Genomic DNA, 17,169 nt, shown 5'->3' with positions numbered 1-17,169 from the left:
TGTATATTATCACATCTTCTTTATCTAATCATCAGTTAATGGGCACTTGGATTGTTTCCATGTCTTGGCTATTGTAAGTAGTTCTGCAATGAACTTAGGGGTATAATATATTACTTTGGATTGTTGATTTCAAGTTGTTTGGTTAGATACCCAGTAGTGGGATAGCTGAATCATATGGTGTTTCTATTTTTAAATTTTTGTGGAAATTCCATACTGTTTTCCAAAGTGGCTGCACCAGTTTGCACTCCCACCAGCAGTGTGTGAGGGTTCCCTTCCCTCCACACCCTCTTCAACATTTGTTATGTTTATTCTTAGTGTTATGCCATTTTAGTCTTAAGGCATTTTTAGTCTTAGGCCATTTTAACAGTCTTAAGGTGGTATCTTACTGTAGCTTTGATTTGCATTTCCCTGATGATTAGTGATGTTGAGCATCTTTTCATGTGTTTATTGGCCATCTGTATATCTTCTTTGGAAAAATGTCTGTTCATCTCCTCTGCCCACTTTTTGATTGGGCTGTTTGTTTTTTTGTTGTTCAGCTGTGTGAGCTCTTTATACGTTATGGAGATTAACCCCTTATCGGATATATGATTTGCAAATATTTTCTCCCAATTGGTGGGTTGTCTTTTTGTTTTGATCCTTGTTTCCTTTGCCTTGCAGAAGTGCTCTAGTCTGATGAATTCCCACTTGTTTACTTTTTCTTTTGTTTCCCTTGTCTGAGAAGGCATGGTATTTAGGATTCTTTGTTCTATTTCCATGAAGAATGTCATTTGTCTCCAGATATTTTTTGATTTCTCCTTTAATTTCTTCAATGATCTATTGCTTGTTCAATAGCATGTTGTTTAATCTCCACATCTTTGTCCCTTTCTCAGCTTTTTTCTTGTAGTTTCTAGCTTAATAGCATTATGATTGGAAAAGATGCTTGGTATTATTTCAATTTTTTAAATTTATTGAGGCTTGCCTTGTTTCCTGACATATGATCTATCCTGAGAATGTTCTATGTGCATTTGAGAAGAACGTGTATTCTGCTGTTTTTAGATGGAGTGTTCTATATATGTCTATTAAGTCCAACTGGTTTAGCTTTTCATTTAATTCCACTGTTTCCGTATTGATTTTCTGTCTGGATAATCTATCCATTGATGTGAGTGGGATGTTGAGGTCCACCAGTATTATTGTTTTATTTTTAATATCTTCTTTTGGGTTTGTTAATAGTTGCTTTATGAACTTTGGTGCTCCTGTGTTGGGTGCATAGATATTTATAAGCATTATTTCTTCTTGATGGAGTGTCCCTTTGATTATTATATACTGCCCCTCTTTGTCTCTCTTTACCTGTCTTATCTTGAAGTCTGCTTTGTCTGATATAAGTATTGTGATGCCTGCTTTCTTTTGTTTGCCATTAGCTTGGATTATCGTCTTCCACTCCTTCATTCTGAGCATTTGTTTGTCTTTGGAGCTGAGATGTGTTTCCTGGAGGCAGCAAATTGTTGGGTCTTGTTCTTTAATCCATCTCGCCACTTTGTGTCTTTTTATTGGACAATTCAGTCCATTTACGTTTAGGGTGATTACTGATGTATGAGGGCTTAATGCTGTCATTCTGTCACTCGCTTTCTGGTTTTCCTGCATCTCCTTTGTTTCTCGTCCTGTGTATTTTGGTCTACCCATTGAATTATATAGTTCTTTATGATGTGTTTCTTTGTTTTTTCTTTATTCGTTTTTTGTGTCTCTGTTCTGGTTTTTTGTTTAGTGGTTATCCTGAAGTTTGTATTCAGAATCTTGTGTATAAGATAGTCCGTTTTTTTCATGGCCTCTTATTTCCTTCCTCTAAACAGATTCAGTCCCTTTCCTCCTCCCCTCCTAAATTATTTTTCTCATATCTTATTCCAACTTGTGTTGTGACTTTGTGGATAAAGTGACAAGATTGTCTTTGATTTTGTTGTTTTACTTCCCTTTAGCCTAATGCTATAGTTGAATATTTGCTATCCTAGTCTGATTCTGTCTACCTATTTATCTCCTAACTGTGTGTTTTGTCACCCCTTTCTCCTTTTTTTTTTCAGGTATGAGGGCCTTCTTGAGTATTTCTTGTAGTTGTGGGGGTTTCGTGGTTATGAAGTCCCTTAGCTTTTGTGTGTCTGGAATAGATTTAATTTCTCCCTCATATCTGAAGGATATTTTTGCCCGATAGAGTATTCTTGGCTGAAGATTCTTGTCTTTTAAAGTTTTGGCTATGTTGTTCCATTCTCCTAGCTTGTAAGGTTTCTGCAGAGAAATCCTCTGAAAGCCTGAGTGGGGTTCCTTTGTAGGTTATTTTCTTCTGCCTTTCTGTCCTGAGTATTCTTTTTTTGTCATTCATTTTTGCCAGTTTTACTGCTATATGTCTTGCAGTAGGTCTTTTTACATTGACACATCTAGGAGATCTGCAAGCTTCTTCCACACATATTTCCTTCTCTTTCTCTAGATTTGGGACGTTCTCAGCTATTATTTCTTTGAACCTGCTTTCTGCTCCATTCTCCTTCTCTTCACCTTCTTGAATACCTATAATTCTTGTGTTGCATTTCTTCATTGAGTCAGATAGTTCTTGGAGACTTTGTTCATTTCTTTTTAGTCTTAATTCTCTCTCCTCCTCTGTCTGGAGCATTTCATCATGTGTATCTTCGATTATGCTGATTTGCTCCTCTATGATGTCCACTCGAGCATTGAGGAGATCCGTATTTTGTTTTATCTCTTCCAGTGTATCTTTCATCTCTGATATTTCTGATTGATTCTTCTTTATAGTTTCAATCTCTTTCGTGAAGTAGCTCCTGAACTCGTTGAATTGTTTCTCTACATTCTCTTTTACCTTGTTGAGTTTTTTGATGATGGCTATTTTGAATTCATTGTCGTTTAACTTAGATATTTCTGTGTCCTCAGGACTGAGTTCTGGGTGCTTGTCATTTTCCCTTTGGTCTGGAGATTTGATGTAGTGTGGGATGTTGGAAGGTCGTCTCTTTCTCATTCTGATATTATTTGGTTGCAGTTACAGCCTATCACGATTGGGTGGGGCTCGAGAACTGCATATCCTGAGCCCTCCACCTTCAGCTGAGATCCTAGGGGCTGGAGTTGATCTGAGCAGGTGGTGGGGAGGGGTGCTTTCTCCTGTGTGCACTCCGGGATTTCTTGATCAGCTCTTGCTGTCTGGTCTCCATGAGGTCACCCCCAGGAAAGCTTTTACCCCATTAGAGGGCTTTTGTCTAGCTTGCAAGGGCCTGTGGGAGTCCGGGGTGATCCTGTGAATGAGCAACCCCTCCCCTGCCCTTCCCTCACAGATCCTCCCACTGCAGTGATTGTAGTCTTTAGGAGAGGGAGCGAAGTTCTCTCTTACCCCGTTCCAGCTCCTCCGAGGGCGTCTCCAGCCTCTCCGCCCTCTGTCATGTGGCTGCATGTCTCTCTGAGGTTTTTGTGTTGTTAGGATGTCTTCTGTTTGAGTATGGATGTCCCTTTTTATTGTATGTTGGAGGGGAGAGAGTCCTGGGTAAGTTCACTCCACCATGATGCTGATATCACTCTCTGTTTTCTCCTTATTATTTGTGTCTCTGTTCTGCTGTTTTGTTTAGTGGTTGCCATGAGGTTTGTATTCAAAATCGTTTGGATAAGATAGTCCCTTTTCTGTTGGCCTCTTATTTCCTTTGACTAAACCAATCAATAAAATTGGTTTCTTGGAGAAAAAATTGGAGAAAAAATGCTTTCTCCTGCATGCTCTCAGGGTTTTCTCTCTCTGCTCTCGCTGTCTGCTCTCCTGGGGTGTTGGCTTGATAAGGTCACCCTCCGTGAGACCCTTCGCCCCAGTAGAGAGCTTCCCTCTAGGCTGCAAGGGCCAACTGGTGATCTGTGATGTTCTTACAAATTAACTTCCCCTCCCCCATTCCTTCCCTCTCAGAGGTGTTCTGCAGTCCCAGATCACAGTCTTTAGGAGAGGGAGCGAAGTTTGCTCTTACCCCGTTCCACCTCCTCCAAGGCGGGCTCCAGCCTCTCCACCGTCTGTCATATGGCTGTGTGTCAGATGTTTTTGGTGTTGTGTTTAGTGTCCTCTGTTGGAGTATGAATTACCTTTTTGTTGTATTTTGGAGGGGAGAGATTACTGGGGAAGCTCACTCTTCCATGATCTTGATGTCACTCCAAAAGTATCTGGCCTTCACTTTCTTGATAGTATCATTTGTAGCACAAAAGTTTTTAATTTTGATGAAGTCCAATTTATCTAATTTTTTTTGGTGTTGCTACTATGTGATTTTGGTTTTATATCTAAGGAGGTCGTGAAGATTACTCCTGTATTTTATTCTAAGAGTTTTATAGTTTTAGTTCTTACATTTCAGCCTATGACCCATTTACAGTTACTATTCATTTATGGTGTGAAGTAGGAGTCCAATTTCATCCTTTTGCATGTGGATATCTAGTTGTTCCAAGACCATTTGTTGAAAAGACTGTTCTTTCCCCAGGTGAATTGTCTTGACACCCTTGTCTTAAGGTTTATTTTCTGATGTAGTTTCTGAGGACTACTTCCAAACCCCAAACACTGATTTATTCTTTTCTTTTTACAATTATATCAGGAAACTAAATAGTTACTTTATTTTTTAAAACTAGTGAGGTAGGCATTTTTCAAATTATATAGCTATTTTCAAACAAGGCAGCATGCGAAAGCCTAAAAGTGTTAAACCTAGCAGTCAACTCTACCTTCCCCTTCCTTTGTTCATTCTATTCTTAAACTTTTATTCTTAAATTATTTCTCATTTAGATTGAATTAATCCATACTAAGAAAATGTTCTTTGGTGGACCACCCCCATGGCTGAGGAATGTGGGGTGGGAGTGAGGAACCCTGCTTCCTCCTGAAAGCATTACCTGAACAGAGGTAGTACAGTGAAGTGATTAAGAGCAAGGCTTCTGGAACCAGACTGCCTGAGGTCAAATCCCAGCTGTTTAACCTTGGTTACTTAACCAAGTTCAAATGCTCTGCTTTGGCGGCCCAGGATTTCACTGGTTTGGATCCCGGGCACAGACTTAGTACTGCTAATCAAGCCATGTTGAGGTGATGTCCCACATAGCAGAACTAGAAGAACCTACAACTAAAATATACAAGTACATGCTGGGGGTCTTTGGGGAGAAGAGGAAGGGAAAAAAAAAAAGAAAATATTCTTTGGTGGGGCTGGCCTTGTGGTGCAGTGGTTAAGTTCTTGCGTTCTGCTTCAGTGGCCTGGGGTTCACTGGTTTGGATTCTGGGCATGGACCTATGCACCACTTGTCAAGCCATGCTGCGGCAGGTATCCCACATATAAAATAGAGGAAGATGGGCACGGATGTTAGCTTAGGGCTAATCTTCCTCAAAAAAAAAAAAAGGAAAAGAAAATAATTTTTGATGACTTCAAGGGTTTTGTATTTGATTGGTCTGATAAATATAAAATCTGAAACAAATTAAGCATCAAAACAAATATAGTATTGGATAATAACCCATTGACTAATACACAAATCTGAATCCATACTGAGATAAGTAAATAGATACCTGGGAAGAAGAGTAAGCTTTTCCTTAAAGTGGAATACTAAATCATAAAAACAGAAGTAATGATGGTGTTAGATGGATGCTAAGACTAGTAGGTGAATGTTTGATCAGGAAATAGGATATCTGAATAGACAAGTATCTCCTCACAACGTAATTTAAAAATTTACAAAGGGATAAATACTAACTTTGCAAGGAGACCTAGCAGACATTACCTCAAGTGAATACCTTCAATACTGGGACAGATCCATGTTATGTGCTTCCTGACCTCGTGAACTATAATGATATTCCTGTCCAAAATGCATAGCCTAAAACTAATTATGTGGAAGCATCAGACAATCCAAATTGAGGGACATTCTACAAAAGAATTGGTCTGTATTCTTCAAAAGTATCAAAGTCACAGAGGATGAATAAAGGTTCAGGGACTGTTCTAGATTAAGGGAGACTAAAGAAACATGCTGACTAAATGTAATGTTTGCTCTGGGATTAAATCCTGGCTCAGGGAAAAAACAATACAAATAACATTATTGGGATAAGTAACCACATTTGAATATGGACTGTGGATTAGTTGATAGTATTATACCAATGTTAAATTCTTGACGGTGGTAATCTTTCTGTGATTGTGGAAGAGAATGTCTTTGCTCTTTGGAAACATACTTTGAAGTATTCAGAGGAAAAGGAGCACAGTGTCTCCAGTTTACTCTCAAATGTGTACACAGACACCCTCACACACTGAGAGAGAGGGAGGGAGGAAGAGAGAGGAAGTAAATGGAGCAAAATGTGAGCAAATGGTGAATCTGGGTAAAAGGTATATGGGACTTCCTTATATTCTCCAACTCTCTCCCCAGGTCCTCCCTACTCATGATTTTGGTACAAATCCCAGAAATATCTTTTCATTTGTACATATTTTAGTGTTTGTCTCTGAAATATAGGGGCTCTTTAAAAAAACAACTCAGTGATAGTACCAGTATCACACCTAAAAAATTAACAATATTTAAATATTGGTTTTAATACTGAGAAATTTAGCAAGAAAAATAACAACTATGAGAATGGTATGTTGTGATTTGTTTAAAAACTCTTCTATGTTGTTTAAAATACACTATAATTATAAGCATAATTTTCATTCTGTTATGTCTTTCAGCTTTTATAACATAATTAAAACTAGTTTAAAAAACAATAAAAATTGGATTTTAATTTATTTTAAAATATCTATTCCCTATTTAGATTTAAAGAAACTGGTAGCTCAAATTTTAAATTAGGAATCTATCATATAAAAATATGGGACATTAGATTTCTGCATAAAATTGATATTTTGTTCTTTTAGGTTGCTACAAGTAAGACTTTTCTGCAGTCACAAAATGATCCCAGAAAATGCAGTTTAAATCTTCTGCCTACTGAAGAAAGTGCTAGAGAAATTAACCACGGGGATAATTACAGGGGAAAATATTGTTTTGAGGCATGTGCAATGGCAACATTAGGCCCACATCATACAGGTAAAACTGTATTTTTTATTTATCAGGTTTACACTTGAGCAGTCTTATTAGAGTATCATTTAAATTGATTATCTACAAGAATGAATTTGTTATATTTGAAAATTGTTGATATAATACCACTAGACTGTTGGCAATTCAGATTTTTTGTTGTTATAATTTATCTTTAATGATTGGATTAATAACCATGTAATTCAAATCTTGTGCTTTGTTATAGGTTTATGTCTAAGACTGTTCATTGTAACCTACTGGTCAAATATGATCTTTTCCTCAAGTACCAAAATAGTGTTTAAAGATTTGATTTAAAAAAAAAAAAAATTTCTGGTACCAGCCCCATAGCTGAATGGTTAAAATTCCACATGCTCCTCTTTGGTGGCCTGGGTTCACAGGTTTGGATCCCAGGCGCAGACCTACGCCACTTGTCAGCTGTGCTGTGGAGGCGTCCCACAGGCAAAACAGAGGAAGATTGGCACAGATGTTAGCTCAGGGTAAATCTTCCTCACTGAAAAAAAACAACGTTGACAGTACTAAAATTGGAGAAGTGAACTTGAAATGAGTAAAATTTCTAATTCATTATAGTCCATGGAATAACTTTAAATCAGTCAGATTTGAATTATTATGAAGGTATATAATTGCAGGAAAACCAAGCATTTAATAAATACTCCCTGCCCCGTTACTGAATTGAGTTAAAATAGTGATTGTGGTTCTTTTTATATCTGTAAGAGATCAGTATTTTTCAGGTAATTAAAAAATAATTAGGATTGTTCACAGATGTTTCTTTGGCCTTGTGAAAGGCGACATTAAGAGTACGTTTTTCCATATTACATTTCATTCATTTTTGGTTGGGTAAACAGACTCAGGGAGAGGGCCCCATCTGCTGGTCTGTTGAACAGTAACTACCATCCTTGAGATACCAGTGCAAGTCAACAGAGGGCCTGGAGTGCTTGAGATTTTGGAAGGACATTCTTGAGCTTTATGATGGTTAGTAAATTTTACCTATGAGTGGGTTTATTTCTTGTTGGAGCAGAAAGGAATTCTGTGTTTTCCCAACTGGCCAGGATCCTCAGTGCCACCTATATGCTACTCATAACTTTTCCAAAGCCATAACTAGTGTCAGGACCAAGTTGAGGAGGACTTTTGGAGCTGGTGTCAGTTTAGGCAGTCCCTAGAGACAGCTCTGGGCGTGGAGGTTAGCTGCTGTCCTGTTTCAATGATTTGTTCTCTCCTTATTTTCTTCCTCCTTACTTCCCTCCCTTACCCTTTTCTTCCTTCCATCATTGTTAGGTGAATGTCCTATTTTCCCAGGCTTTCTTCTCTACTGTCAAGCCTGTCAAGCAGATAATGATCCATTTATGCCTATTTCTTTTCTATCATGGTAGCTAATCACTTCAGAGAATATTTGGACTCTAGAATACAATACCCTCCGTGTTGCTGACTCACGGCTTTATTTGTGTTCTACTGTAGTTTCTCATTCTTTTCCATGCTAAATATGAGAAGGAGTTAAGAGTTAAGATAAATTGAAGAGAGAGTTAATTTACTCAACCGTTAATCCCTTAGTCCTGTCTCTGATTTAGTACGTTCACTGGACTGGGGAACCTGTGCCAACCTCCTGATACCCTCCTTTCTCTCATTCAGAGAAAGAGGTTAACTGGGGAAAAGAGCATGATGAAAATCATTTTGTTTTCTGTGGTGATTGCTGGAGAGTGATGTTGTATATAGAAAAGTATGAAGATGAAAGACCTATGTAGTATACACTCACCTTTTGACATCCTTTCAATCCTAGATCTAATCTACCTTGAAGTGAGGTCCAAGCCTGCATGTCCTCATTTTCCCCCATCACCCTTTTATTTTGAAAAATTTCCTACATTTAGGGAAATTGAAAGAATAATCTGATTATCATCCTAAATTCAATAGTTGTTAACATTTTTCCTCATTTGTTCGCTCGCAGTGTGTGTGTGTGTGTGTGTGTATGCTTGCGTGTGCACTTTTTTTTCTGGACCATTTGAAAATAAGTGGCTGATATCATGCCACTTCACCTTTAAATGCTTCAACATGTATTTCATAAAATAAATGTTTTCTCCTGTATAACCACAACATTATTATTACACCAAACAAGATTAACAGTAGTTCATAATATTTAATATCCAATTCATCAGTAATACCATTTTTGCTTAAGCTAGTTTAAGTTTGATTTCTTTCTCAACTGAAAGAGCCCTGATGTTTTCACTCTGCTGAACTTCACTGGCACTTCAAGTCTCTTCAAGTCTGTTGAGCTCATACTGGATTAGGGTGGATCCTAAATCCAATGGCTGGCGTCGTTATGAGGAGAAAAAGGCCTTGTGATAATGGAGGCAGAGATTGGAGTAATACACTTGCAAGCCAAGGAGCACCAAAGATTGCTAGTAACCACCAGAAGCTAGAAAGAGGCAAGGAAGGATTCTCCTTAGAGCCTTCAGAGAGAGAACGGCCCTGCCGACTCCTTGAGTTTGAACTTCTGGTCTCCAGGTGGTAAGAGAATCAATTGTTATCTTAATCTACCTAGTTTGTGGTACTTTGTTACAGCAGTCTTTGGAAATTAATATAGGCAGCCCCAGACCTTCTGATATTCGGAGCTATACTTACATTCCTTAGGAAAAGAGAAAGAAATTCATTCATTGTTTGTGATTCCTTCTCATTCTGATGAAGTATGAGATGAAACCATTAATTCTACCTCAAGCTGTTCAACCACATTATCTTGTGTTATATTTTGTCTATTCACTTGACTTTCCTTCACAAAACTGTGACGTAAAAGGCAGGAAATTCCCTTTGTTCAGGTTTTAGATCAAATAGTGTGAATTAAAAAACATGTTATGACTGAATGCAGGGATCTTGAGAAACTTGTAGTTGTTCCCTTGGCTAAGTCCTTTGGCTTTGAAATGCTTTAGAAAAGTCACATAGTCAAGAAGCTACTGGAACGTTACAGTTTGTAGATATTGGTAATATTTGAGAGAACAGTTTCTGAAAGTGTTTGGAACAAAAGTCAAATTGTAATGGGTGTGTGATGAGTGGAAACAGGCAAATGGAGGCAGTGAATGTAAGTAAATAAATTATTTAAATAAGGAAGTTTGGTTGTGTATGGAAGGAGTAATATCTTGAGGGACAGCAGGGGACCAGAGAGGTTTTTATTGTTACTGTTGTTTTTAAGGTAGTATGTTGTAGGCTGAGCGGAAAGAGGTAGTAAAAAGAGGAAGATTAAGGATATAAAAAAGGGAGTGATAAAATCTCTCTCTGGTGGAGAGATAAGTGTTTTCTAATGGGTCTGAGGTCCCTGGGATGATTCGACATATTGTCAGGGGTTTATAAATTTCCAGAGAAGCTTAGAATTTTGTGTTTTCTTTTAAATGATAGGAATAAAAGTATGTAAGCATATGCTGGATCTTTTGGATGGCCTTATAGTTGAGTGTTATTGCAAGATTTCATGTCTGCAGATGAGAACAGGTGGACAGAATGTGTAAGTGGTTTGCTCCTACCAAATGAAAGTTTCGTCTATTCAAATAAGATAGTGAAAGAATTGAGCCGTCCTATGCTCTATTGGAGAAAAGACTTGCTGAATATGGTACCACATCTGTTGGTACCATATTTGTATTGTGATTAGCAGTTTAGTTTCAGTAAAATATCGCTATCATATTAAATTAATGTGATTTTTAAATTTTATTGGTTTTAATTTATATTTGATTTTTAAATATGCTTGATTTGTTTGTTGTGATAAAATATACATAACATAAAATTCACCATTTTAAAGTATGCAATTCAGTGTCATTTAACACATTTGCAATGTTGTGCAACCATCACCACAATCTAGTTCTAGAACGTTTTCATCACACTGAAAGGAAACCCTGGACCAATTAAGCAGTCAACTCCCCATTCCCCACTCTCTTCCCAGCCTCTGGTAACCACTAATCTGCTTTCTGTTTCTATAGATTTGCCTATTTTGGATATTTCATATGAATAGAATCTGACAATACTTAGTCCCTTGTGACTTAAAAAAAGAAAAATATATATCACGCACATGGTAAAAAATTCAGAAGGCATGAAAAATATAGTAAAAGATGTCCCTTCCTTGATCCCTAATTTCCTTCCAGTTTTTTGGATATTTTTGAGATAGCTATACATTTGGAACCATATTAGTGTGTATATATTTTTCCCCTGCAAATGATTGTTCACTACCTGCACTGTTCTATACAGGCATTGTATTTTTACTGTAACAATATATCTTTGAAATCTTTTTGTCAGTACATTTAAAACTGTCTCATTCTTTTTTAAAGTTACGTAATATTCCATTGTATTACTATGCCAGATGTACTTATCTAGTGCCTTATTAATGGATATTTAGGTGACTTGACATTTTTTGTTATTACAAACAAAGCTACAGTGAATATCTATATGTTATAAACACGTGAGAATATATCCATAGGATAAATACGTTGGAGTAGGGTGCTGGTCTTAAGGTATGTGCATTTATCAGTTTAATGGATAATGATGAATTGCCCTCTGCAGAGGTTAGTAAAAGTTTATACTCCCACCAGCAATATATGAACAATGTATGTATCATTTATTGTGATGCTCAATCTGTATATAAGTGTATACTTATACTTTTTGATATTAAAAATGGTATTTTGTTCTGCTTTTTAAGTTAAATTTTTTTTTTTTTTGAGGAAGATTAGCCCTGAGCCAACATCTGCTGCCAGTCCTCCTCTTTTTGCTGAGGAAGACTGGCCCTGAACTAACATCCGCACTCATCTTCCTCTACTTTATATGTGGGATGCCTACCACAACATGGCTTGTCAAGTAGTGCCATTTCTGCACCCGGGATCTGAACCAGTAAATCCTGGGCCACCAAAGTGGAACACAGTCACTTAACTGCTGCGCCACTGGGCCAGCCCCTAAGTTAAACTTTTTAATGTTATATTTTGAGATTATTTCAAATTTACAGAAGAGTTTTAGAGTAATACAAAGAACTTTCATAAATTTTACCACATTTGTGTATGTGTGTGATTTTTCTGAACCAGTTGAGAATAAGGTGCTGACACGATTTCCCATCACTCTGAGTTCTTCAGTATGTATTTCTTAAATAGGGGCAGACGTCTGTGTAATAAAGTACAAAAGTACAATCATCAAAATCAGGAAGTTCATTGATACAGTACTACCTTCTGATCCACAGATCCCATTCAACTTTCTCCACTTGTCCCAATGATGTCCTTTATGGCAAAAATAAATTTCAAAAAATGAATAAATTAACATTTTTTTCCTGCTAGTCTAGGATTACCTCTTGTATTTAGTTTTCATGTTCCTTAAGTCCCCTTTAATCTGCAATAATTTCTTAGTCTTTGTTTCTCTTTTGTGCAGAATTTTAATATTAAGAGTTTTTAAACTAAAGAGTTCTGGCCAATCATTTATAAAATGTTCCTCAATTTGAGTTTGTCTCATGTTTCCTCATGAGTAGATTCAGGCTATACATTTTTGGCAGGAATATCACAGAAATAATTCCTAGTGTATCATCAGGAGGCATATGATGTTAATGTATCCTGTTATTGGTGATAGTAAGTTTGATTATTTGAATAAATTTGTGTCTGCTGGGTTTCTTCACTATAAAATTTTTATTTTTGCCTTTGTACTTAATAAGTATCTATGGGGAGATACTTTGAAACTATGTGAATATCTTGTATTTAATCAAACTTTCACTCAGTAGTTTTAGCTTTCATTGATTCTTGCCTAAATGTGATTTCTGTGATAGTTGCCAAATGGTGGTTTTCTAATTCCATCTGTATTTATTTGTTGGCACTCTGCCGTAAGCCAGAGCTTTTCCTTCTCCATATTTATTTGTTAATTAATTTTTACAGATCCATAAGTTTCTATTTTATTTAATGGGTAATAATCTGTTATTGTCATTTATTGTTATGCTCAGATTGCCTCAGATTAGACCATGGAAGGCTCCTGTGTCCTTTTGACAAGCCCCATCAATTTTTGAGCACTTTTGTACTTTCTGGCACAAAAAGATCTTCCTTACCCCAGCTCTTGAAATTAGCCAAGGGCCCTGATCCCTTTTTTTTTTGTTTTTTGTTTTGGTGAGGAAGATTGTCGCTAAGCTAACATCTGTGCCAATTTTCCTCTGTTTTGTGTGTGGGACACTACCACAGCATGGCTTGAGGAGCAGTGTATAGATCTGCACCTGGGACCCAAACCTACAAACCCCAGGCTGCAGAAGCAGAGTGCATGAACTTAACCATTGTGCCACCAGGCCAGCCGCCAAAGATCTGTGCTTTTAGCCACTGTGCTATCTTGCCACTTGTTAATTAGATAGTCTGCGCCATGGAATAGAGGAAGCTATGAAGCTGTGTGTGGTAACAGGGGGATTCAAGTAGGGGCAGAGAAGTCTCCTCTGAGAGGATAATGCTCCTTTAAAACTTTGTTCATTGTCAAAAATAACATTTTTAACAGAATTGTATTAAATAGTTGATGTTTATTGTAGCTTGTTATAGCCTAGGTGTGGCTTTAATGCTTTTCATTACTAACTCATTTTATCTGGACAATGTCCCTCTGAGGTGGGTACAGTAACTCCTTCTTTCCTATGTGGGAGGAGGCCGAGGCTCAGAGGTGACAGGAGCTTGCCCAAGATCACGCAGCTAGAAAGTGTCGGGTCACCTTTGGACCCAAGCCCACACACTACGTCTTGATGAAAGGAAAAGGCAGTGCCTGGGAGACAGGAGAGCTCTCATCGTCCCTCTGCCCAAAGACGCTTGCACTGACTGTGGGGACTGATTCCAAGTTGCAAAAGGACTGAGCAAAGAGAGCAAAACTCGTGGGTGGACACACCCATGGTCCTAGGGTCACACAGTGAGGTTGTACACCTTTATTAGTATATTTATTTTGGGCCAAATAGATGCCCTCCCTCTGACTTCCTACTGGATCTGCCTTTTGTGGGGTGTATCAGACAGTTGCTACTTACTTTAGCACATCTATGCCAATCTTTCTCTATTTTTGTGTGTGGGATGCTGTCTCAGCATGGCTTGATGAACTCTGTGGAGGTCCGCACCCAGGATCTGAATCTGTGAACCCTGGGCCACTGAATTGGAGCACATGAACTTAACCACTACCCACTGGGCCAGCCCCCCGATTCCTTTTTAATGGAGAATGCTATTTAAAAACCAAGACCTAGGCACTAGGTATGCTAGTTGATATTGCAGTGTTATTGCTTTTAGCCCTTTCAGTGATAAATGCTAGGAAGTATTTATATATACACTTACATCTAATCTCTGTATATTAAAAACCATGATTTCTTACTAATATTCCAGTTCTGACTCATTGCCACAGGATTCACTCCAGTCTTTACTCTTTCCATGGTTGCAGCCCCTTCTTTGATTGTGAAAATATTGGTTACCATTATCCTAAATATATTTACTTATTTATTAATTTCATTTGTAACTGGTCTACCAAAAAGGAACCAAATTAATAGTAGATGTTGTTGTGAAAAAAGGCGTTTGAGATTTTATATCCTCATTAAAAATAGTTACTTGAACAAAATATAGATTTTTCTCACAAAAGGTATGATGCTGGATAGAACTTCTTTTGTTTGTGTATGACTTTATTGACTTTCTTAGCACCATCATAAAAAGGATTATTTTTGCAAAATATTTTTGATTTTTTTCAACTTTTCCCTAGGACCTAAAATCCTTTGATATTTGAACCAATGTCTTTCTAAGCATCTATCATGTTAGCTTTCTGCAGAATTTGCAATTTCATTTTGCAGTTGATTTTCATTATATTGTCATGTGGTCTTCAAAGAGATTTTGATATTATAGTTAAGCCTTAAAGGATATTTGAATGGGAACTTTTTTTAAAAATTTGTGATCAGTTGGTTGGTGAACATTTTTTCTCTTATACTGACTCTTAATTTCATATATAACTGTGAGGAATCAGACACTGAATACTCAGATCCATTATATCCTTTTTTCCCAGAGAAAAGTATATTAAGAATTCAGGAGGCCATCCTTTGTCCTTTAAGGCTCTTTATGAAGATTTGGGTGAGAGATAAGTACGTGTCTTAATTTTGGCTCTGTGTAGAGTTGTTTCTCAGTCCAGATTATTGGGCAATGTCAGAGCCAAGTCTGCTAAAGAGGGAAAACATGGTAGGTGTATCCCTACCTGTTTAAAAAACACAAGTGAAGATAATTCTCTCCTAAATAATTTGCCTTTAGTTTTCAGGATAAAGAAGGATTTTTGAGGCAACCTACACACTGGGACTATTCTTTTGAATTCTTGCCTTGGACAAAAGTGAATAAATTTGCTCAACTTTATCCTGGAATCAGGCTGTAAAAAATCCTGGTCGTTTGAAAATTGACCCTCCCATGTGTATCCCTCCAGATCATCTTAAAGCATGTTTGAAACGACTTAGGTGTTACCCAGAACCGTCTCTAGGAAATGGAGTCGCCAAAGTCTTCTCCTGACAATAGAGCATTGCTAGCTTTTTTTCTAAGATGGGGCACTCATGGGAAAAGGCAACAATCGGATGATACATTTTGAGCAGTGGTTCTTAATTAGTATGGATTCTAAAGTGTTCTGTATGTGTGTGTGTATGTGTTTGTGTGTGTGTGTGTCTAGGTGAGGGTGTGGTGTAAGACCTAAAGTTAAGGGTCAGTATTATGTGCTGCCTCGACATCCGGTAAAATCAAGAGGGCCTTGAATGGCCTAATTGCAAATTCCCCTCCCCACTCTGCTCCTGAGGATAAGATCCCCTAGCTAAACAATCCTTATTAAATGGATCAGGTGCAGTTTCTGCTTATTCCTGAGTAGCAGGTTTCAGTTCCATGCCAGCCTCAGAATTATTTAAACAAGCCAGTCACCTCCTCCCGCAGGAGCCAGGGTGCATTCTACTCTCTTGATGCTATGGAGCCTGCCCCCCACAGCCCCTGGTGGTTCAGTTCATTCCAGAGGGCAACCTGCTTGTGGCCTTGCATAATGTGGTGTCCTTGTTGCCTGGGCTGTGAGTATATGTGAATGCTGTTGATCGTACCTATGTAGTGTCAGGTGCCGTGTGTTTGGCCATCCCCATAACCCTAAAGCAGGAATCTTGTCCTCACAACTGAGTGAATAGGAGACAATTAAAATAGGAGGAGCTTTATTGAGTTTCTCAAAAAGTCCTGTAACTCCTGCCATCCCTCCCCCAAGGCTAAAAAACTACTGCTGTATAAACTTTGTGAGATGTATTCCCTAAGCTGTCCTTTGGGAAATTTCTTCATTCTCTAGCATGTAACTTGGTCCAAGACTTCCTCACTTACCTGGAGTGGGTGCAGATGGAATATTCCTGATTGAGCAGAGCTTTCCTCTGGGAATCTGCTTTATGCTTTTGGGATGGCCAGTGTAGACTAATTGAAACAATAATGGTGTTCAGCTTCTACTTTTTGGGGAATGAACTGTGCTCATATCTTGCCTCTTATTTGAATCCTCACTTAAAAATAAATGTGGAGAAGTGGTGATTTAAGATAAAATAGGCAAATAGGATAAGCACATTGGTAAGAAAGAAAAACAATAACTCTTTAAAATTTCAGTTAGTATGCTTTTGGCTTAAGTATTGGTAAAAATACTGGCTTATACAATTGAATTTTACTGGCGTGTGTAACTGGAAATTCCTGGCTTCAGGATTGACTGGTCTCATGATTTAAAGGATGTCATTGTGAGCCCAGTTTCTTTCTCTGTTTCCCATCTGTCATCCACAGGATTGATTTCATTCTTAGACTGGCTCCCCTCATGTTAAATGATAGATCCCAGCAACTACTGGGGCCACATTCTTCTTTTTTCTCATCTATCTTATGACACGCAGATGGTCCCTACTCATAATCATTAAATAAGATTTCTTAACTTCATGCTGAAATTGGGTCACTTTCCTGTGACCAGGGGGATTCCTAACCTTAGACCTAGAGGACCACAGTGAAGAAGAAGCCTTATTTGTTTCTTATTGGTTTCTGAGAATCATGAGCATACAAATAAGGTACATCTTCTTTCTTGAAAGTGGGAGCTATCTCACCCAAATTTCCTGGCTACTACACAATGGGAGAGGGGTGAAATGGATGTTTGTGAGACATCCTCACTATCCATAATTTAACTCTACTGAAAAATGATTAAGTG

At 37.8% G+C, this 17,169-nt stretch overlaps 1 protein-coding gene across 2 annotated transcripts in view; it reads left to right on the top strand.

Annotated features, from left to right (window-relative positions):
• The window catches only part of LOC106831450 (RAD54 homolog B), a 116,993-nt gene that overhangs the window by 10,986 nt on the left and 88,838 nt on the right, over window positions 1-17,169 (top strand). For both annotated transcript variants that reach the window (XM_014841659.3, XM_044743985.2), the window contains exon 3: window positions 6,843-7,011. In XM_014841659.3, the coding sequence (XP_014697145.3) occupies window positions 6,843-7,011 (169 nt within the window). The remainder of the gene's footprint in view (window positions 1-6,842; window positions 7,012-17,169) is intronic.

This window comes from Equus asinus, chromosome 12, assembly GCF_041296235.1.
Source record: "Equus asinus isolate D_3611 breed Donkey chromosome 12, EquAss-T2T_v2, whole genome shotgun sequence".
NCBI lineage: Eukaryota > Metazoa > Chordata > Mammalia > Perissodactyla > Equidae > Equus > Equus asinus.
Note: the sequence above shows the minus strand (reverse complement) of the source record. Positions and strands in the feature narration are given on the sequence as shown.